Below are 23,227 nucleotides of genomic sequence, written 5' to 3'. Positions count from 1 at the left end.
TGATTCTGTCATTGCAGACTCCCTTTACATTAACTCTCAGGATATGGGATATCTACATACTTGAAGGAGAGCGAGTTCTCACTGCTATGTCTTACACAATTCTGAAACTACATAGAAGTAAGAGATCTCTCATAAACTTAAAAGCTAAACAAAGATTCAACTAGTTTTTAAGTAGTCTATCGTTTTTTAAAAATAGCCATTTCCTCTATTTGGCTTTTATTGTAAAAAACCATATATATATATTTGACAAATGTTTTTTTTTCTCCTGTTTTGATCTCTCCTTTGTGATCTTTCATCACAGCACAGCGTGACTGTGATGCCCTCAAATTAGCAACCCTCTAGATCATGCTATATAGCTGATGCTGGAATTACTGTTCTGCAAGGAACTGACAAAGAATATTGTCCAATTGCATGGCAGGACTTGAAAAGCTAATTATCTGATATCGTGGGTAATTGTGCCAGGAAATCTAAAGTGACTCTCAGGAGAAGAAATATCTTATTTGGTGGAGTAAATTACTCATTATTATACAGTTGAACAATAGTAAAAAGGGATTTAAATTGTGTTTACTCAGTAAATGACACAGCCTCTAGAAAATTGTGGGAATAAGCATTGTAGTTACTTGGTTCTGGTAATTCTTTAATGTAGTGTTTGCTAGATCAAAAGAGGGTTAACAGTCTCAAGTCTGGCCCTTTCCTGTTCTTTGCTTTTCCCTACTACAATTTTCCAGAAGCTTTTTCCTTTAGCTGGCATGGGGGATGACATGCTGCATCTAAGCCTAATTCTACTCTTTGGTGGACCATCTATACTTAATGCCGTTCTGTGGTGGATACTGCTTCTCTTTTCCTTACCAGCTACTAAAATAATCACCTGTATAATTTTTCTTTAACTCTGTTTCTTCGCTTGTATACTCAGTGCCATTGGCTACATAAAAATCTGGTACATAGGCAGTCTTTCTGGCTGTTATATAAGGTATTAAACTCCCCTTATTGTAAGCAGCAGAAAACAATTGTGTGAAATGTAGTTTTAGACAAAATTCATAGCTGAAACAGATTCTCTCCCCTTCACCCCCAGTTGCCTTCCTAAAGCAAACCAATGTGGTAGTTTCCTAGCTGTGTGCAGTTACTCATTACAGGCTAATATGACAATAATCTACAACAGGTTGTTCATTACTGTGCTGTTGGTGCACTGAGACACACAACGCCAAAGACATGGTACCTTCAGCCACTAGGGAAGTACACTAAAAGCCTATTAGGTAACACCCTGCAGTGTCCTATAGTTATTAGAATGTGGTTTATTAATCTTATATTAGTATCTGAAAGCCTTTGTGGTTGCATGGATGTGGCAGTTGGGCCTGATAATGCACCATTTGTGCAGTCTCCCTCATACAACCAATGAAATCATTGCATGTAAATTAGCTGTAGAATAAGGGTGGTGATTGAGTTACTTCTGATACTACAATGGTCTAGGACTCTTGGCATGGCATAGATACATGCCTTGATGCGTCACAGGTGGAATTACTATGATGTCAACAAATATCTTTGAAACCCTGTGTTAAAGTGTCCCATCCTCCTCTAGTGCTGGTCCACACAGAGGATAACAGCCTACTACTACTTTGTTACTCCATTAGCTCAAGTAGCAGAGATGTGTGGTGGATTTACAGGTTCAAACCCTGCATATGAGCTATATGGATGTCAATATGATGCCGCATGATTAAATTAGGGTTATTTTCAGTTTTTGTTTTTTAAAACTAGGAAAATTACACACATACAACTACCTTAAAAAGAACACTATTAAGATTGCAATTGTGTTCTCATTTTCTGGATGTCTGACTTAAGATCCTGGGGTCTGATTTACAGAATTGCTGACCACTTACAACTGAAGTCAGTGGGAGCTCTGCTTTGAACATATAAAGTACAATTAATCAGGTCCTAGGTATGTCAAACTGAGCACCCAAAACCAGCAGACTTTTGACCTTATCTCTCTTGGCCTCATCAGTTCCTCATCAGAAGGGTATTGTGAAATATATATTCATATTTGTGAAGCTCTCAGATATTAGTGATGAGTGCCATAGAAAAGCCCATGATTAAATTAATTGTCTTATGTGCAGGGTTAAAATATTGTGCAGTAAATAAGGCACGGGGGCCACACATTGAACAGTGAGGCTAAAATAAAATATTAAATCACTGCTCATTAATTAAGCACCATCTGTCCTAACTTTTGAGTGCTTGACTTTGCAGCCTTCATGTTCTTTTAAGTAATTCTTATGTACTTTGTGTGTATATGTAATACCATAGGTATTTCTTTTGATTTTCATTTATGAGGTCCTAACCATACGATGCTGAGTGTGATATCAAAAAGGTACAGCCAGAACATGGCTTTGGACAAATCTCCACAGTAAGACTCCAATATATTTTACAGCATTATATGCAAGCTATACTTCCTTTGAAAACATTGCTGACTCATTTTTTAAACTTCATTTATTTTCAAGTATGCAGTGTAGTTGTAGTCGTGTTGGTCCAGGATATTAGAGAGACATAGTGGGAGAGGTAATATCTTTTATTGGACCAACTTCTGTTGGTGAGAGAGACTTTGCTAGACACTAAAGATCATGGACTGAATAGAGACACTGGATTTATGGATTATTACAACAATCTGTAACCCACTAGCAAACCCCACCCCAGCTGCTTTTCCCCCCTCACCTCCCTTTCTTTCCTCCCGCTGATTGGAGGGGTGTTAACGGGCCACTTCACCTTGAGTGGTCCATTGAAATATGTAACTACTTATGCTAAACAATCTGTTTCTCCTTATATTTAGCAGTGATATTCTGTGTTAGTTTCCCAGACCTGAAGAAGAGTTCTGTGTGAGCGCGAAAGCTTGTCTTTCTCACCAATAAAAGATATTACCTTACCCACCTTGTCTCTCTAATTTAAAGATCACTTTGCTTTTGGAAGGAAAAGTTAACGGTTTTGAAAGATTTAGCCCTAGTCCACACTACAAAATTACTTGGGTGTAACTACGTTTCTCCGGGGTGTGTTATAATTATACCGACCTAAGCCCCAGTGTAGACAGCGCTATGTCAGCAGAAGAGGCTCTCCCACAGAGGTGTAGTTATTAAGCGGAATGAAGAGCTCTCTCCTGTCATCTTAAAGCGTCTTCACCAGATACACTACAGTGGAGCCGATGTAAATTTCTAGTGTAGACCTGCCCTTAGTCTAAGTTCACCTTCAGAGTCTGTATTTCAAAATCTACAGAAGCATTTTAGAACTGTTTTGCTTCTAGTAAAAACAAGTGTTATCTAATGATTAGAGCAGGAGGATCTCAGATTAGGAAATCTGGATTCGGACCCCACTTCCCACTGAATTGCTTTCTGACCTTTGACAAGATACTGCTTTCATAGAGCTGCAGTTTTATCATATTTTAAATGAGGACAATAATTTATCCAAGTGGATTGAGATTGTTGGCAAAAGGTGCTATATAAAACAAAATACCTAGGTTTACTACATGGTGGTAACTGTTTGATTATTTAGATGGACATCCATACCTAGAGAAATGTACCATTTCTGTATCTGTGTAGTGCTCTGCACAATGGAGACCTGATCCTGACTGGGGCTTCTGGACATTACCATAATACCTTACCAAAGTGCAATAAGTTTATTCCAGTCCACAGGCATGGTTTGAAATTGTACTCCTATTAGCTTTTGTTTCACATATATTTTGCAGTAAGAAGAAATACAGACATGAGTTAAAGCTTTAAATTTTGATGAGTAAACTCTTTAAATACTGATAATCACCTACACCTAAAAGTAATAAGGTTGCTGTAGATTTTTATTAGAATGTACTGGAAGCAGGGGAGCCAACACCTGAACTGGAGTTCTGAAATCTAAAAGCAAACAAATCAAGGACTGTATGTATTGCAGCTTTTTTTGAGAGAGAGTTGGTCTAATGATCTGAGCATATGATTTAGGAGCCTGAACATCATACTGCCAGGGTAAAATTTTCAAAAGCATCCATGTCCCATTTTCTGAGGTGACTTAGGAGCCCAAGCCACATTGACTTTAAATCAGACTTAGGCTCCTAAGTGCATATGTCACTTTTGAAAGTGGGTCTTGGGCTCCCTAAGTCACTTAGATGCTTCTGAAAATTTTACCCCTAGTCGTGGTTTCAATGCTGTCTTCTGTGACCTTGAATAAGTCATATGGGCCCATCAAAGAAGTGTCTATGGCTCCATGGGAGTGCAGCGGTCCATGTGGAGAAGTTTGCCGAATTAATATCTTAATCTCGCTAGGTAATTTACCCCATTTAACTATGGAGATGCTGCATCGGGGGGAGGGATAGCTCAGTGGTTTGAGCATTGGCCTGCTAAACCCAGGGTTGAGTTCAATCCTTGAGGGGGCCACTTAGGGATCTGGGGCAAAATCAGTACTTGGTCCTGCTAGTGAAGGCAGGGGGCTGGACTCTATGACCCTTCAGGGTCCCTTCCAGTTCTGAGATAGGTGTATCTCTCTCTCTCTCTCTCTCTCTGGAGCTGCTTATTAGTTCATAAAATGTTTTGAAGATGAAGAATATTTATAATTGTTACACTTCTTAAAATGTTCAAGAATCTAAAGAACAAGTAATGGTAGGAATCAGATTTGAGTCTTCCTCTTTATTTGCAAACATAAAACCAATGTAATTCTTGTCCCCTTTTTTTGGTTTGATTTTGTTTGTTTTAAGTGAAGAGTGTTCAGTCTCAAGCCTCTGAGAAGCAATAGTGATAATTTGGAGGTTTTTTACCTTAACACTGGCCTTTTAAACATGTTCACTATAGCACCTCGCTACATAAAAATATCAGAGACTCTTGGAGTATGTCTAGACAGCAAAAAAAAAAACCCTGCGTCTGGCCCATGCTAGCTGGCTCCGGGTCATCGGACTCCAGCTGTGAGGCTGTTTCATTGCCGTGTAGACTTCCAGGCTCAGATGGGAGCCCAAGCTCTGGGACCCTCCTACCTCACAGGCTCCTAGTGTCCAGTCTCCAGCCTTGGCGAGCCCAGAAGTCTACACAGCAATGAAACAGCCCCGCAGCCTGAGCCTCACGAGCCTGAGTCGGCTGGTATGGGCCAGCCATGGGTGTCTCGTTGCTGTGTAGACATACCCTTTGAGCCGTGTTTCCTGAAGGGAAAGACGGGGGAAGCACCAAGGAATGGACCACATTGGGAGGCAGAGAAGAGGCATCATGGTCAAACCTCTGATTTGTTCTCCAGAGACTCAGCTTTCAGTCTTGTCTGTGCTTAAAAGTTTTGTTTTTATAGCTACTCAGGCAAAACCCTCCTAGGGTAGACTCATTTATACTGTCCAAAAAGTGTTTCTGCTGGTACAGCATATTCTGATTCAGTGAGCAAAATAAGCTATACCAGAAAAAAATCATTTTTGTTAGTATAACTGCTTCTACAGAAGGTCTTTTGCTAGTATAACTAACGTCGTAAAAAAAAATCATCCCCCTTACCTAACATAGCTATGCTGCTAAAACTTTTAAGCGTAGAACTGGCGTTCATGTTTTTATATATATATATATATATATATATATATATATATATATATATATATATATATATATATATATATATATATATATATATAAAAAGTTGGTGTTTAGCTGTTATGACTGCAGAATAAACCTTCAGAATGTGACCTGGATGTAACTGATGCAGCAATACATACCTGAATCTGCAGAGAGCCTGAAACAATCTCTCTTGCTCTAAACTGCCACAGTCATTTCAATGAGTACTGACTCATTTGCAGATGAGGGCACCTTAAATGTCTTAAATTTTCACTGCTCTTCAAAGCATTTTGAAAGGAGGATAAGTATATTATGAACCATTTCCCAAGGTGGGCAGGGGATGGAAGATATATAAATTGAAAAAAAAATCTGTAGATTTTAATGTCTCATATCGGACTTTTAGAGGTGTGTGATTAGTTTCATTTTTCTGAAGAGGGACTCAGCTTTAAAGTTTCAAACACTGACCTAGAGAGAAATATATGGGTACGAAAAAGAGAGATAATATTTAGAGGGGTAATGTGTGAGTGTATTTTTTAGCATGCTTAGTAAATGTCTAGTATAAAATAACTGCCTGTGATTTTTTTGTTTGTTTAATTAGTTAGATGTGTTTCATTCCATTTGCAAAATTGTTAAAGAAACCGTAAAGGCATTTCACCTCTCTAGTAGACTTTTTCTTTGAATTTTTATCATAAAAACGTATTTGTCCACAATAATGTTCTTGTTCCAATCTAGAACATCTGCTGAAATTACAAATGGAAGAACTTGTAGAATTTCTTCAGGAGACTCTAGCCAAGGATTTCTTCTTAGAAGATGACTTTGTAATAGAGCAGCTCCAAAATTCAATGTCTGAACTGAAACGAGCAAAGTTGGATCTACCAGCAGCTGGTAAGAAACTTCCACCACACATACTGATCTGTACCTTAAGAACTTTTTGAACAAATTAAGTATATAGTTGCCCACTTGTAAAGTGTTAATTGCCTGCCATTAACATCCATGAATACATTGTTTCCTCATCACTACAAAGTGGTTATTGTATTTGAATGACTTTTAGGTTTACAAAACAAAACTGCCACCTTGAATTCTGAGCCTGCTACATTTAAAAAAAATGGTTAGCATTTAATTGTATTTATATGCAACACGCTTAAACTTCCTAGGTTCAGGTAACTGTGTTGAATTAACTTTATTAAGTTGAACTTTTAAAATAGAGATGTTTACAAGCAAGAAGATAAAAATCAGGGGATGCTTACTTTTCAAGCCAACAAATTTCAGTCCAAGGTTCTATATTGTTTTATAGATTAGCCACTGCACAGAACTGCTATTCCCCCGAAATATAACAAGAACAAAACATCCTCCTTTTAGTCAAATATACCCTTTGAATTCCTTCTAGCTAGTCATCCTTGCTAGATCTTGAACTGATTTACCTCCTCCTTTTTACTTTCAGAGCTATGTATGAACTGCGTAATGGAGCACTCCTTTCTGCGTAGATATTCTTTCACCTTTTAAAAAAAAACAAAAAACCTCCATCTTAAAAAATATCAAATTATCTTGTGATTATTTACAGCTCTCTATAGCTATAAATAATACAATTTTATTATAACACAAACATTTGTTAAAAGAATATTATTAAGGTTGCAAAGTCAAGCACTCAAAAGTTAGGAAATGCCAGAATTAAGGTTGCTCGGACAACATTAATTTGGCCTCCTTCTGCATATGCATTGTGGATACAGTCTTTAATTACATGTTCACTCATTTTTTATCCTTGTTCATTGTATGGCCCTAGACTTTATTTAGTGCAAACTATTCAACAGTGTCCAAAAACAGAATTATTAATTTCCTCATGCAGTTTCCCCCTCCCACCTATTTGTTCAGTCTACTTCAGGGGTTCTGAAACTGGGGGTCGGGACCCCTCAGGGGGTCACGAGGTTATTACATGGGGGGGGTCGCGATCTGTCAGCCTCCACCCCAAACCCTGCTTTGCCTCCAGCATTTATAATGGTGTTAAATATATAAAAAAGTATTTTTAATTTATATGGGGGGGGGGGGGGTCGCACTCAGAGGCTTGCTATGTGAAAGGGGTCACAGTACAAAAGTTTGAGAACCATTGGTACTTCTCCCATGCAGTCTGGTGGTTGTCCCCTCTGCATTTGAGTCAGGTGACTTCTTGCGCCACATCGCCTGGATGCCAGCATGAGTGGTCATTGTGAGCACAGGAGAAACAGGCTCCCCACCTCCGTTCCAGTGCCAACCCCACCACAGCCCAGAGCAGCTGGCAGCTGGGAAATTCGTCCGGCTTCGCACCCCTAGCCCTGGGATGGGGCAGGCTCAGTTGCTCTGCGACAATGGCACAAGTGCAGTCTGAAAGCTAGAGCTTTCCAAAGAAAAGGTCACCCGAATTTTTTTTTAACATTGCAAAATGTATTTTTCCCTACATTTGGTCTCAGAAACTGAACAGTTTTGGCTGAAATTTTCCACAACATGGCGAATTTCAGCCCAAATGGTGAAGTTTGGTAAAGTTATAAGACCCTACTTTCTGTTGCTTATCATGGAAAGGGTTGGGCTGCCTTAATAACACGCAGTGCTACTACCCCAGTATGGGCTGGTTCTGGGCACTAGAAGGTGGGAGCATCTCTCTCCTGTGTTCCTCCTGCTGACACCCAGGCAGCTTGGAGAAAGAAGCTGCCTGACTCAAATGCAGAGGGGATAAGAGCCAGACTTGAGGGGGAGCAGTTTGTGACAAGGAGCTTGTGGGGTGAGGGGCGGGAGACTGGGACTGGAGGATGATGAGGAAGGCAGCTGGGGCTGGCTAGGCAAGGAGACTGGGACTGAGAGCTGCGGGGAGAATGGGACTGGGTGGGCAAGGAATCTGGGACTGGGAACTTGTGAGGCAAATGGAAGGAGGTGAAGGGGAAGGAGGACAGATCTGATGAGGAGCCAGATTGCAGAGTGAGAACTGGGATTGGCTGGGCAAGGAGAATAGGACTGGGAGGGATGGGGGGGGGGAGATGGGCAGAAAGGTCTGGGACCATTAGAATGCACTCCTCTCCAGATCCTGAAATGGAACCCATGATTCCTTAGTCTCACCATTCCTTTGCTGTCACCAAATATCTGTGAAACCCACTGGCAAAGCATCTCTTCATCCCCTTCTAGTGCTGGTCAATTTAGAAGATGACAACAAACTACTGCTGTGAGTTATTCCATTAACTCAAGTGGTAGTGGTCTGTGTTGGTGGATCATAAGGTTCAATACTGCTAGTGACCCAGGTGGTGTCAGTATGGTACCACATGATGGATTTTTTTCAGTTTTCTTTTTTAAAAACCTAGGGATTATGCACACAAAACTAAGTTAAAGAACGTTATTAAGTTATAAAGTCAGCCTATCAAAATTTAAGAAATTCCAGAATAAAGGTGCCTGTGCAACATTAATTTGGCCTTTGCACATGCCTGTGCATTATGATACAGTTTTTAGTTATGTGATCTTACACGGTTTTTTCCACGGGACCTGTGCCTCATTCAAGTGTGTGGTGTGTTATGTATTTGTGGGGGAAGTATGGGTTTTTACATTATCCTGTGAGGAAGATTAATATGTAGTGTTTCTTTATTTGTTGGAAGCAGAAGAGAGTTGTTGTGAAGTGCAGAATTTTTACTGTGGAAATATGCTGCACGAGTGTTAAGAGATGTCCCCTTACTTGGCATTTCCTTGCTATTTAGGGTTTATTTTGGGGGGATGGGAAACTTAATGAAGTTTTTGTTAATGAGAATTTCCTAGGGTTTTAATAGGACAATTAATAGGGTAAGCAACAAGGGCAGTTTAGGTTCGACATTAGGAAAAACTTCTTAACTGTCAGGGTAGTTAAGCATTGGAATAAATTGCCCAGGGAGGTTGTGGAATCTCCATCATTGGAGACGTTTAAGAGCAGGTTAGACAAACCTGGGATGGTCTAGATAAAACTTAGTCCTGCCATGAGTTCAGGGGTCTGGACTAGATGATCTCTCAAGGTCTCTTCCAGTTCTACGATTCTATGGTTCTATATTGTAGAGTCAAGAACCCACCCTGACTTCCCCTGAGGTGTACAGGAATATGGAAGTAGCTGGAGATGTTTGAGGTGGAGATCGGGGAGAGAATGATCAGAGGGAATAGTGTGGAGAAGGGAGGCTTGGAGAACAAGAACACCTTGGTATGTGTCTCACCACCCTGGCATCCTCGGGACTCTGATGAGGCAGAGGAAGCCCTGCTGGAAAAGGGATGATTGGGTACTGGTAGAGAATGGGGACTTGTTTTCCCCCACAACTCATCTCATCCTGGTGCACCAGGGAGATGGGGTGGAGGACTCTAGTTCTCCATCAACAAATGAGATGGGACAGTTGAGTGAGCTAACTAGGCAGTGGGTTGTAGGGTCCGTCCTTACATAATAATTCCAGCACATCCAGTATTTCTAGGTTAGGGAGCCTGTCAAGTATGGTATTTGTTCTGCTGGACCAGGCACAGCTCTTCAGCTCAGAGGTGTCTCTGTCAAAGCCATGGAGCATTGACAGAAGTATGAGAGCCCCTGCTTTGGAGATCTCAATTCCTCCCCTTTGGGAACCCTGTTCACCTCTCCCGCCCCTCCCCCCCGGCCTGCTCGAATGTGCCTGGGTTTATAGCATAGAGGAGATATGCACCCACTGGTGTTCCTTCTCTCTTACTTCAAGATGAGGGAGGGAAGCAAGAACCAGGCCGGACAGGACTTCTCTCCCCATTTTCAGATTCCTGTTGAAAGGAGAAAGAGGCTAAGTGAAGTTTCCCAATTAGATGTATGCTCCAGTGGGAGTAAAATAATCTGTGAAAGCACTTTCCATTTGATTTTCTTCTTCTGAAGGAGAGGTGTCAGACTGAGGGAGACCTTCCTATGCTGTTTCTCCTCATGATAGAAATCATACTTCTCTTCAGTGTGTAACCCACGTTTATACAGTGCTGCCCTGACCCCCTTCTAGGGGCTAGTCCATATAGCGCAGGGGTTCTTAAACTGGGGGTCGAGACGCCTCGGGGTTGTGAGATTATTACATGGGGGGTCACGAGCTGTCAACCTCCACCCCAACCCCGCTTTGCCTCCAGCATTTATAATGGTGTTAAATATATAAACAAGTGTTTTTAATTTATAAGGGGGGGGGGGTGACACAGAGGCTTGCTATGTGAAAGGGGTCACCAGTACAAAAGTTTGAAAACCACTGATTATACAGGGCTACAGCCTTTGTGCTGCAGAAGCTGGGTTCTTTAGGTCAGGCAGTAGGAGCTCTTCCTTTTACATCCAGAGGTCCCCGGTTCAGGCCTTGCTGTTGCCCACTCACCCTGGAGTGTCACTTTAAAGCAGAAAGAAAGATTGGGTTCATACCAGTTCTCACTGATGGTAGTGAAATAGGACAAGTGTCCAATCCTAGGTCTCCCATGGGAAGGGAGCAGGCACGTTCTTTAAGGGAGTGAGGTGTGCACTAGAGATGCATGTATTTGAGTGTTTGATATATCACAGAGGAAGGGGGTATTTAGGAGTAAATATCTCTGGGGAATGATGATCCATGGAGGTGCAGGGCATGTATCTCTATCATGAGAAATTCTGGAGATGGAATGCAAGTCATACTCCACAGTAGACAATGCATATCTTGTTTGTTAAAAGGTGTGGCCTTTGATGAGCCAATAATAGTTTGTTTTCAGAATTTCTTTTGCTCTTACTTTGGGTAGCCAAAGTACCACTGATGTGAAAAAACAACTACTATTTTTTAACATGGGGTGTGCTGCTGCTTGGGTAAAATCACTGCAAAGAAAGCTAATTATGTTTTATTGCTGGATGTGGGGAGGAGACTTCGATTTTCCTTTATTTCTGCCTTAGTAGCCTGGGAAACTCTCTGTATGTGTGGTATATTTTTGTTTGGGGTGAGTGGAAATATTACTCACCTTTTTCACAAAATAAATATAAAATACCTTTATCCTAATCCTCAGAAATCTAGCAGATTTGTCTCCTGTTATCCTTAGCTGAGTAAGTCTGATGCCTCATTTGTTCTTCATATGAATTTCACAAGCCTTTGATTTTTCTTCACTCTGATGTTCATTTTGGTTTTTCTAATCACTGTCTTCAGGCAATAATATTTTTCTACAGGCTCTCAGCATTCTCTAGACATTTAACCTTGCTCAAATGTCTGTCTGTCTGATTCTGCTACCTGCATGACCTTTAGCCCTTTCATTTATTTATTTATTTATTTATTACATAAATTTGTCAAATCACTATATGCCATGTAGCAATGCTTAGAAAAACTAGTCTGGTCATGTAAGCACCCATTAGAGTCTGGGGAAAAAAACATGTTTGTTTTATTTTTTTTTCTCATCTAAAATTGGAGAGAAATCCTTTCTTACATTCTTGCACTGAGCAACAATTACACCTTTAATTGTTATGAACTAAAAACCATTTAAAATGAACATAAAAATATAGCCTTCAACAGACTGCATCAGTGTCAGTCATCCAAAAATAGCAGAGAACTAATTAAACTCAGTGGAATTCTCCATCTGTCAGTCTTTGTTAGTACAGGAAAATCCAGACACCCTATATGGGCAGGCTGTGGTCAGATATCAAAAGAGGTATTAACTTTGCCCAGCACTTCCAGGAGGAAACCTGCAACAGAGTTCCCTTGGTTTCTTCTTGCATGGCTTTAAACTCAGAACCAAAGAGCTCCCTTTCTTCAGAAGAAGGGGTGGGGGATGAAGAGGCAGAAAAATGTCAATATTTGTTTTGATTTTTTTGTTTTGTTTAAATGGTTTGCCTACGTGTGTTGAGATGAAGCCATTAAATACTTAGTGTGAACATCCAAGTTCCAGGAGCACAATGAGATCACAATCAAGTTAGTTAGCCATGGAGCTAGCCATAAAGCATAGGGTACCCACTGAAATGCCGAAGACCAAAGCCAGGAATATTGTTCATAGAGCAGATTGCAGATCTTTAACCTTTCTGGCAGAATCCTCTTGTGAGTCAATCTGTGCCAGGATGGCCTCTGCTAACCTGGTGGAAGCTTTAGGAATGTGGAGTGCTTCAGAAGATGCCTCATAGTTTCAAGCCCCTCCTTTCATCAAGCCACCAGGAGGAGGACTACAAATGCTCATGTAGAGGCAAGCAACCTTTCTGAGATTTCTCCTCTGCATCCCCTCAAACAGTCTTAGCAGAAGAGAAAATAACATCTCCTGGGGCCATCGCAATGCAGTGAGGGGTACATGGCCGAGGAACAACTTCTAAAATCTGCTAATGCACACTACCTCTAAGTCTGCATGACTCCAGTCTCCATCCTCCTGATGGATCCTTTTGGAACAGGCTGTTACTCTGTGGGTACTTTGCTCCGTAGATCAATGGGTAATGGAAGTAACTCATTGAGTTATGCCACTGAGTTCAAAAAAACTCCTCAACACAGATTCTTTACTTGCCCAGTGTCAAAAAAAATCCTTTGAAATGCTCCTAAATTATGGGAATAACTTCCCACCTATTGTCTTAGTCATAGAACCAGTAACAAAATCAATGTGCTTCCAAGAGACTTGCCTCCACCTTCTCTGTAGACCTTAGGTAGTTGGGTGGAAACTGGATCCTGAATCTAAAGTTCCTGAACAAGTCAGTCAGGTCAGACTTCAAAATTCAAAGATCCTGAAGTCCACTCTTGCAGTCACCTACCATCCATATTGTGATCCACAAAGTACAAAAGAGGCCCAAAAAATCATCCTGTGACCCAAATCTCACATTTCTTCATGTCTGTAAAGCCTTCAATGGAGCTACACCAATTTAAAGTAGCTGAAAATTTCTCCTGAGGTCATCTAATAGGCACTGCTCCACTTTTACATAGGCACTATTTCTGTCAAATTCCAAACTTAGAATCTGCCTTTGTCCGCTTAGTCATTTTACACTCTGTGTGTGTAGTAACCCTTGCTTTAAAGTTTGGCTGCCTCAGTTGCACCCACATGTCTCACTTTTCTGTGTGCGGAAAAAATAGTGGGAAGTTTGAATATTACGTTTTTCACAGATTTTGTTTTTCAGTTTAATATTTTTCTATGAATTCTGCAGCCGCATATGTAATAATTTAGTGATAATCTGCCAAAGGATGTATGCCGTTAGCTGTAAACGTTAGACAGTGCACTGCATCTTACGACACTGACAAGGCAACAAAATTATGAAACTCTGCTTGATTTACTATTTCTGATGCTATGCATCTTTTGTTGTTTTTTGTTTCAGAGGAATTGGGGATTTTTCATTTATATGTTTGGAGAAAACAAACGTAGCTATTTTTTAATTTTTGTACTGCATTTTATTTATTAACCAACTAAACCAAAATGCATTTCTATCATGTGTTTCCTATAATTTTTCTAGTGCTTGTCTGATGTGTATTTTCTGATGTTATAAAAGGATAGTAGAGCATGGAATGATGTTATTTCCAGCAATTTTATATATTGGTTCTACACTATTTAAAAATCTTTTATTGCTTGACCTCTTTAGTTTGCACATTTTTATATCACTATAAATGAAATTATGATGCAGCTGGTGGTTCACAGTTTTTTTTACTGAATCTTTCAGTGCAATTTTTCTCAAGAAATGTAAGAATTAGTGATATAAAATGTAATGTGATTATGACTAGAAAATGACTATAAAAAGTCACCTCGCTTTGACACAAAACTATCCTGGAAGTCTGTTAAGCATTTTTCACTAATTGCATTGTTTTTAATCTAAATACAAATGTTTATAATTATAAAGTGAGTTTTTGCGACCATCAGCACTGCAAACCTAATATAGCTAAAGAAGAGCAAACTGTGTATTCTCGTCTGCTTCATGCTCCATCATCAAAATTGCCATCCAAGTTATAACTCCAGAATCCCCTTTCGTTGATGAAGGCATTTTGAGGAGCAAGAAGGTAGTCTGACTTTCTGATAGCAGCTTGAACGTCCGGTACAAGCAGTAACATTTTAAAAAGTCCTTTTTGACTTGTAAATGGAGCAAATAAGATGGAGAAAGTCACTGATGCTAAATAAACACAAAATACCAAGATGTCATTTTAACTGAATACTTTTTCTGACCCTTTACTATGCTTGAAAACTGTATTAGAACAAAGTGTGTATATGCTTGTGCTGAAATTAAGGACTAGACTGTTATTCACCGGAGAGAGCACTTAAAGCACTTTACTCCAATTATATGTCTGTTATTCAATGCAAGAAGCTGTTAGTGCCTGCTGAAGCAATTAATCTGTAAAGTCTTGTAGTTGGGATTGATTTCCACTGGGTGGTGACAGAGACTTTTTAGATCAAGAGTAAATCAGTAGAATAAAAACCCTTTTAATGTGACTCTAATTTCAGATCATTTTAGGACTAGTTGTATTGACTCCTTTGTTTTCCCCCGTTTTTTTGCTGCTCTCTCTGGTTTTTTGTACTGATGCTGCATGGACTCCCCTAACTTTAGACACAGGATAACCAAATCATTACACGCTTCCACACAAAAAATGGCACAGTATCAACTGTGTAGTTTCTCATGCAGAGTTTCTATCAGATTCCTATTGAGGAATTAAACGTTTTGTTTAGTTTCTTGGTATGTTAAAGGGGAGGAGGAAGAAGAAGAATACAATTTCACACCTCACTATGCATCTAATAGTGGCAGGCTAAGAAAAATCCAGTTGCCCAGAAAGCTTGAGAAAACAAAACCAACACATTTGGGCAATAATACTGTTAATTATTGCTACCAAAACAGCCACCAGCTGACAGTTTCCACTTCATATTTTCTGTTTTTTTCAGTTGCCCTATTAATATTATCTTTTGGTGCAAATGCATCTTAAAGAGAAGATTTGTTAACCTTTGTAAACTATATAAAAATTCCCAGCCCAGAAACAACTGTTAACACGATAAAAATGTGCTCTGCAGTCAAACGAGTGAGTGTGCCCTGAATGTAGTAAACTCAATCTTTGGACCCATGGTGGAAACTAATTCCAGTTAAGGCAGCAACACTGAGAACACCCTGTTGCTAATTCTTAGGTGTTCAGCTCTGGGGACTCTTAGCAATTGAGCTTAAAAATCGCAGTTGAAGGAGTCAAGGTAAAAGCATGGCTGAGGCTGCAGGTGAAGCTTTAGGCTGAAGTGTGGTGGAACATGATGCAGAACTTGCAAAGGAATATTTGGCATGTTACTGTGACAAGTCATGAGATGTTTTATTTGCATACTTCTTCTCAACACAGGGGCTTGCGCTCCCTCTCTCTCTGTTTCTATGGTTATTTGCTTGCTCTTTCACTCTGGGTATTTCTTTTTATTTTTTTTCTCATTTTGCTTTTTTTAGAGGTGAGGATATGAACCTGTTTTTCTTTTTCCTCTGTTCCTACCAGCACCCGACATCGTGGTCTTCCTGTTCGCTACTACCCCCCGAGTGTCTCCTGGTATTTTATCTCTGGCTTTTTCACAACATTCATGTACATGATTTGCATGCTTTCTTTGTGAGTTTGAGCCATATATATTTGCATTAATATGCATGGTGATGGGTGTGCAAATTATTCTTCCTGTTTTTATTTCATGTGCCTCAAAGGATTTCATTTTCTTTAATTTTAGGTTAATTTAAGAGCTCTTATTGTTTTCAAGGGCAATAAATTATTCTTGGCATCTAATGCAGTTGGTAGCCCCTAAGAATGATTGTGGATTTACTGGGAGTGACCAACACCCTAATTAAATATAGTCTGTTTATAGCTTAAAACAAAGTGGTTTTTTTGTAGGAGGTGGCAGTGGTTTGGAATATGCCTTTATGCTGTAAGATTCTTGTTATTGGACTATGCTACTACCCCATCACTTTTGATGATGTCTTTAGCCTTGGTTGTGTTATGGTAAGAGGTGGGCAAACCTTAGTGAACATTAATCTGAGCATGACTGAGCCTAGGATTCAGGTATGTGTTTTGCTGCTTTACCTGTTAGGAAAACGGAGCATAGCTAACAGAGTTTAGTAAAGTGGCTGTATCTAAAGGTTGGAGTACAAATGCTTATTGACTGATCCAGACAAGATTTTCGATGTTTGAGTGTGAGGCCAAGTTAATTTGTGTTGTATGGAGGCTTTATGATGAAGATATAAAGCTCTGTCTTTTTTCATCCTATATCTTATATTTTGTTTCCATGCAGACTCTAAGCTCCAGTATCATCAAATCATAGAAAGCTAAAGCCTGGTATCACGTTATTAGAATGCCCACGGTTTTCATCTTTCTAAAGAACAGTTGTAGGCTTGGAACATTTTGGCTGTTACTCTGGTCTTAATATTCAGTCTAAAGTTTAACAGCTTCACAATAGTGTTCCATAACTAATATTACGGTGTAGGGTTGTTCTGACATCCTTTTTATGACTATAATTCAGGTTATTGCATACATCATATAAACCACACACACCAATGCTAATGCACTCTGTTACTGTGAACCATGCGAGAAAGATTACAGAAAATAATCTTCAAAGCAATGTAGAATTCAATAAAAAATGTCTGCAATATTTTCGCTTGGGTTTTATGAAAGCTTAATGGTAATTAAGAGACCTTAAGTGTGTCGAATTAAAAAAAACAAAAAACTTATTGTTCAACCAAGCACATTTCAAAGGATTCCAATCTGCTCTATGTGAATTTCTTCAAGACTGAAAGAGAAGGGGAAACAGTTGATGCTTTTAAATGTGTATATGCAAATACAGAAAGCATTGATGTAGGTACTGGAAGAGCACTGGAATGCATATTTAAATATGAATGCAACTATTTATTGTTTAAAAATAGATTGAATAGTTACATTTCAAGCATGGAAGACATTATTGACAAAGGAGGACCATTTTTTCTTAAGATGTTTATTGCATACAAGCACATTAAATTATCTGTGTTAAAATTACATCATTATAGTTACTGATGGGCCATTTTCTTACAACATCCCATAACTCCTTATGGATTACCTGAAAGTTGCAAACTACTTAACAGCATATAAAACCAAGATCATTTCTGTATAATTTACACAAACTTTTTTTTTTTGAAGGGCATATTGTATGTATTTACTTCCCGATTCAGACTTCATTCTTATCATTAAAATAGACAGTTTAGTATTACACAGAATTGCTTCATTTTTCTGAAATGCTGTACTACTTAATTAAAAAAAATTCATTGAGACTAATAAGATGGGAAAAACTAACGACATATGGCTCTAGTGTTGGAATATTTAGTAAGGGTGAAATTCACCCCTGTGTAGAAGACCAGCACAAGGTCTTAAGTTCTGCATACACCCTAGTTGGAGGGCACAAGTGGGACATAAATGATTTAAAGGTTTTGCAGAGCCTCTGTAAGGAGTGAATTCCACCCCAAAAAGAATATGGGACAATTTTTTTAACTGTGTGATGTAGTGTTCAGTACATTGTCTTGGAAAGCCATCGGTATGAAGAAATCTCTCAGCATTCTTAAAGCACCTGTCATCATAGTTTCTATGTACTCTATATGGATTGTAAAAAAAACAAACCAGAACCATGCAGAAAAGCAGTCAGTTCTTTCTTACTGATCATGTCAACTGTGCGATTTGAGTGCACTTGCTGATTCAGGTTTTCTAAGACATTTATGGATTTTCTATTAGCCCCTTCATAGTTTCTCTCTTTTTTATCTCTTTTTCTGTGTCTTGGAAATTTGTGGGAAAACAGTTCTAACTTAACTTTATTTTCTTAATCTTCAGCTTGAAAGGTTCACTTACCTTCTTTTGAAATATAACTGTAACAGAGTGGCATGATCTACCCCTCTGCATAGGGATGCTGGACTCTTCTGTGACCTATCAGGCTAGCAGGGGATAGTGCCCTGCATAAATCAGCTGAGTGAATTCTGCTGACTCTTTGTGGCAGGAAGCTTGTTAACTCTGCCAAGTTATGAGACCTTCTGATTAGAGTGAAACCAGTGATAGACACGAGAACACTTAAGAACAGTCAGGCTGGAAGGATTAAGTTTAGGCTGACGTTTGTTTTAAATTATTACTGCAGCAAGACTTCAGGCAGGGGGTAAGTTTGACCTTACACAGCACTGTAGACTTCATTTGGAGCAGAATGAGAATGACCACCAGCATACAATAACTACGAAACTGGCATTAGTTAGGCAAGCAGCAAACAGAGACTTCTCTGTTAAACTCTCATTTTGTTACTTTGTCATCTCGCCCACCCTCATCATGTTTCTGTTTTGTGCACCTGTCACCTCCTGTCTGACACCTAGACTGTAAATTCTGTTTTTATTTGCCTATGCAGAATCTAGCATGATGTGGCCCTGATCCTTGATGGCAGTTCCTATGTGCTATCCAATGATAATCTCAGTTTCTGCCATCCCCCTCTAATGAGAATCAGCTGTCAAAGATTTAACTCATATTATTGTTTGTACAATTTCCATGACGCTATTAATACTTCTAAACACTATATTTTAGAGCAGGGATCGGCAACCTTTGGCATGTGGCCGGCCAGGGTAAACAACCTGGTGGGTCAGGCCAGTTTGTTTACCTGCCGCGTCCGCGGGTTTGGCCGATCGCGGCTCCCAGTGGCTGCGGTTCGCTGCTCCAGGCCAATGAGGACTGCGGGAAGCGGCGCGGGCCAAGGGATGTGCTAGCTGCCGCTTCCCGCTGCCCCCATTGGCCTGGAGCTGCGAACCGCGGCCAGTGGGAGCCGCAATCGGCCAAACCTGCGGAAGCGGTAGGTAAACAAACTGGCCCGGCCCGCCAGGGTACTTAACTTGGCAGGCCACGTGCCAAAGTTTGATGATCCCTGTTTTAGAGAGACAAGTATGTCTGAGTGTTCGTTCAGGTGCACTATACAGAGACGCAGAATGAATTGTTCATACAAATAACTGGTGATGATGAGATGTTAACTTTTAACTTCAGATTTTCCAGTGATAGACAAAAGTTGCATGGTCCTGTGTCTCTAGTGCAGCAATGAGGATCAAAACACTAAATTATTTCTCTACCAACAATTTTACATAGCTTTTCTATATAATTTTTCAGCAAAACCAGGGCTTTTTTTTCTGGCCTTGCAGTTTTTACTTAGTAAACTGATATATGATAGAGTTTATTTGGCTATCCTGTCTGATTTTTAAAAGTTACAGGCAAATTTTCAAACAGATTGTGTGGGGGATGCATTTAAAAATTACATACTTAACTTTTTTCTATTTATAATATGAAAGAAATTGCTGTACGTAAGTAGGGAAGCTACAATTTTACGAGGTGTGGAAATAAGACTTATTTACCAGTATTAATTTAGAATGGGAAAATAGCTCTGACTGCTGAAAGGAGAGAGTAATTTGAACAGAAATGTTGGTATAAATAGTCATATGGGCATTATCAGACAGGCTGTATAGCTCTCATTTCTCTGTTTATAATTAAGTTTTTACATGGTTGCAATCTGGAATATTGTGTCCCCTTAAGAGACCGACATTTAAACATTGAATGATGGAAGATATGTTGTGCTCATAACCAAAAGAGAACTCTCCACTTATATGCTGCTCTTAAGTAAATGCTGTTGTCTTTTACTGCCATCTTTGTCAGAACAGAAATATTAGTGTTCCCATTTGGCATTCAGATTCTGTGGTGATGGGGACCTTAGTAGTACCTAGATAGTTAAATAAATTCTCTTCGAACTACAATGATCATAAAAAGAACTGAAGTTAAAAAATGAAGGTGGTAAGCATAATCTTTTAGCTATACTATACATTTTTAATAGGGTCATTATGAAAAGAGGCTGATTGGCTGACAAAGCATTTAAGTGTAACTATCTAATGTAACCATTAGTCAGTTTTAGTGAACTTACTGTTCAGTGTTTAACAAAAAATCTGTTTAAAAATTAAAAGCTCTTGCATACTTTGGGTGTATAGCTACACTGGATACCCATTTTTCTTGTGTTTTGAAGTCTCTTGGCCTTGTGTTTCACCTCGCATGGTATAGTTGTCTAGCATAACTGCACACCTGATTGCATACTTATACTAACAAAGTTAAGAAACAAGCATTTATATGCTGAATTTATTTCTGACTCCCCTGGGGTCATTAGGCGGTGTGTGTGTGTGTGTGTGTGTGTGTGTAATATAAAGGGCTTCAAACATTCGCCAGACAGCTGCAAGCCAGTGGTCTAAACCTAATAAGGAAGAAGTATGAGCTCAAGGATAATGGGCTTGTGAGAAACTCAGCAGCTCACCTTCAACTGCTGAGAAGGAGGATTGGACTGGGATTCTTACCAAGGTTTTGTCCCTCAACCTCTGTTATGGACTCAAGGTAGAAGGTCACTAATAAAATTGAAGTCTTCCTTCTCTATCTAACTTCTGGAAGGGAGAAACAGCTATCTCTTTCCCCTTCCTCCAGAGCCTCTTAACTACTTCGGTGGAATGGGACTTCCTAATCTACTCCTGCCCACGAGGTTTTTGTGGGGATGAAGAGGGTCCCCTCCATGAATACTCCAGTAGTCCACTGCTAGTTGCTTTCCCAAGCAGCAGTAATGTAAAAATGACATGACAGTTCTCAGTTGCACTTCTTTCCACAATGTTCAGTATAACAGTGGTAAAACCGACCCGTATCTTAGACATTATATATAGACCAGAACAAAAACCCTAGATCCAAATATAACTGAACTTTGGGTCTGAGATCTAAAGTTGAATTTGGCTGTCTGGACTTTTGTCTTTTATGTATTGTGTGTGTGTGTGTGTGTGTGTGTGTGTGTGTGTGTGTGTGTGTGTGAGAGAGAGAGTTTAACACACACGCAGAGTTCCATATGAAGACACTTCAATTTACTTTATTACTTATTTTTTAGGTAAAGAAGATGAATTTCCAAAGAAGCCGTTGGGACAAATTCCATTGGAACCTCAGCCTGCCATGCTTAATCTTACTCATATGCTCAATGGACAGAGCAACACTAGTATTTCAAGAACACAGACAGCAAGAAGGACAGAAAGGAGACTATCTCCTGAAAAAGTACAAGAAGATTCACCAAATAACCGAAGAAGAATTAATTCACTGGAAAAGAAGCCTTCTTTAAAACAACAAAAGCCTGGACCAGTAGTCCGGAGTGAGCTATCTAAGAATGACGTAGATATCAGAAAAAAGCCTCAGTCAACAGTACAAGACAGTTCTAGACAATATAACAATGCAGCTGCTAACCAAAATTCTAATGCTACTTCAGGTACAAGAAGGGAATTTGTACCTAAATGGAATAAACCTTCAGATATCAAAGTTATTGAAAAGACTACTAAACTTACCGTGGAGGTAAAAGGTAGGTCAGTAAACCATGCTATTTCAGGCACGCCACCAAGTCCTGGTGAACCACAGCCATTGAATGTAAAGCAAAAGATGAGGGGTTTGGATGCTGATGGAGGTAAGCGAGGGTCTAATGCATCGCAGTATGACAATATTCCAGGTGTTGACCATGAGAATGAGAATCCTGTTGAGGAGATGCTAGAAAGAGCTCATCCGCAAAGTCCCAGGAATGTAACATACTCTAGTAGTCCTAGAAAGCAAGGTGCAAAAATTCCTGGCCCACTAAAAATATCCAACAATTATGCCATCAGTTCCCAACAGAGAAGCCCAAGATATTCATCTCAGTCTGATGGGTCAGATCACAGATCAAATGTTAAACAGCCACCACCATCTTATAGTAACCCACCTACGTACCATGGAAACACTCCAAAGCATGCCTCCGGCGCAATTAGTGCAAGTTTTGTACCTTCACAGTATAATCATGGGAATCGAACCAACACTTCTGGTAGACCATATGGTTCTATTTTTTCAACAGATTTTTCTCCAGATAAACCACATATGAACTCTTATCCTGCCAATCGCCAAAATCCTATTTCTCCACCTTCTAGTCGAATAGAAGTCTTACCTGTTGATGCCTATCCTGGCAACTCTAGATCACCCTCAGGTGTCAAATTTATAATTCCTCCAGTGGATTATTTGCCAGACAACAGAAAGAGGCCGGATGCTGCTTATATGTACAGACATGAGATATACAGGCAGCCCTGGAACCAAGATGCTAACCAAGGCCACTTGGGTAATTTACAGAAGTATGCAGCCAGTCAGCCAACACCTTTTCAGGACCATAATCTTCCAACTGTTTCTGTGGATAGTCCAATAAGATATAGGACTTCACCAACCTTGGAAGAACATGGTTCAGCACAATATCAATATTCAGGCCCACCAGCCCCTGCCCAGCACTACAGAAACCAAAATGATGGGATGTCTATGCATGAATCAGTGCTTCTGTGAGAATCCATCAATGCTAACTAATAAGCAAGAACTGAAAACATTAGATATATATTGCTGAGTTTATAATTGTCCAAGTCAGTATTTTATACAGAACGTGGGCAGTTCATGCAGTTCTCTGATAAAGTAATAACATTATTTCAAAGCCGTTTTAAACTTTGGCTGAAAGGTAGTTGAGCTTTTAAACTTGCATTGAACCTGTTGAAAGGGATCTGATGCATATAAACATAGCAATAGCAGTAGAGTCATCTGCAAAATGTGTCTAACACTACCGTGTTTCTGAAATTTAAATAATTTGCACAGAGCTATGATCTTTCTGCCTAGCAACTGTAACACATTTGCAAGCTGTATTTTGACTGACATTACAATGCAGTAAGGGTGCTTGTGCAAATACACAAACATGTACCTGGAGAAGAACTAAAGAGTCTAAAATGTAGATGCATTTACTCTTGGGCT

At 39.6% G+C, this 23,227-nt stretch overlaps 1 protein-coding gene across 1 annotated transcript in view; it reads left to right on the top strand.

Moving 5' to 3' along the window:
- USP6NL (USP6 N-terminal like) overlaps positions 1-22,774 on the top strand; it is a 179,493-nt gene extending 156,719 nt beyond the window's left edge. The window contains exons 12-14 of the mRNA XM_065417211.1: positions 18-117; positions 6,270-6,422; positions 21,324-22,774. Coding sequence (XP_065273283.1) covers positions 18-117; positions 6,270-6,422; positions 21,324-22,774 — 1,704 coding nt within the window. The remainder of the gene's footprint in view (positions 1-17; positions 118-6,269; positions 6,423-21,323) is intronic.
- Positions 22,775-23,227: the final 453 nt, after the last annotated feature.

Source organism: Emys orbicularis, chromosome 1 (genome assembly GCF_028017835.1).
Source record: "Emys orbicularis isolate rEmyOrb1 chromosome 1, rEmyOrb1.hap1, whole genome shotgun sequence".
In the NCBI taxonomy this organism is placed as follows: domain Eukaryota; kingdom Metazoa; phylum Chordata; order Testudines; family Emydidae; genus Emys; species Emys orbicularis.
This window is presented reverse-complemented; position numbering and strand designations above follow the sequence as displayed.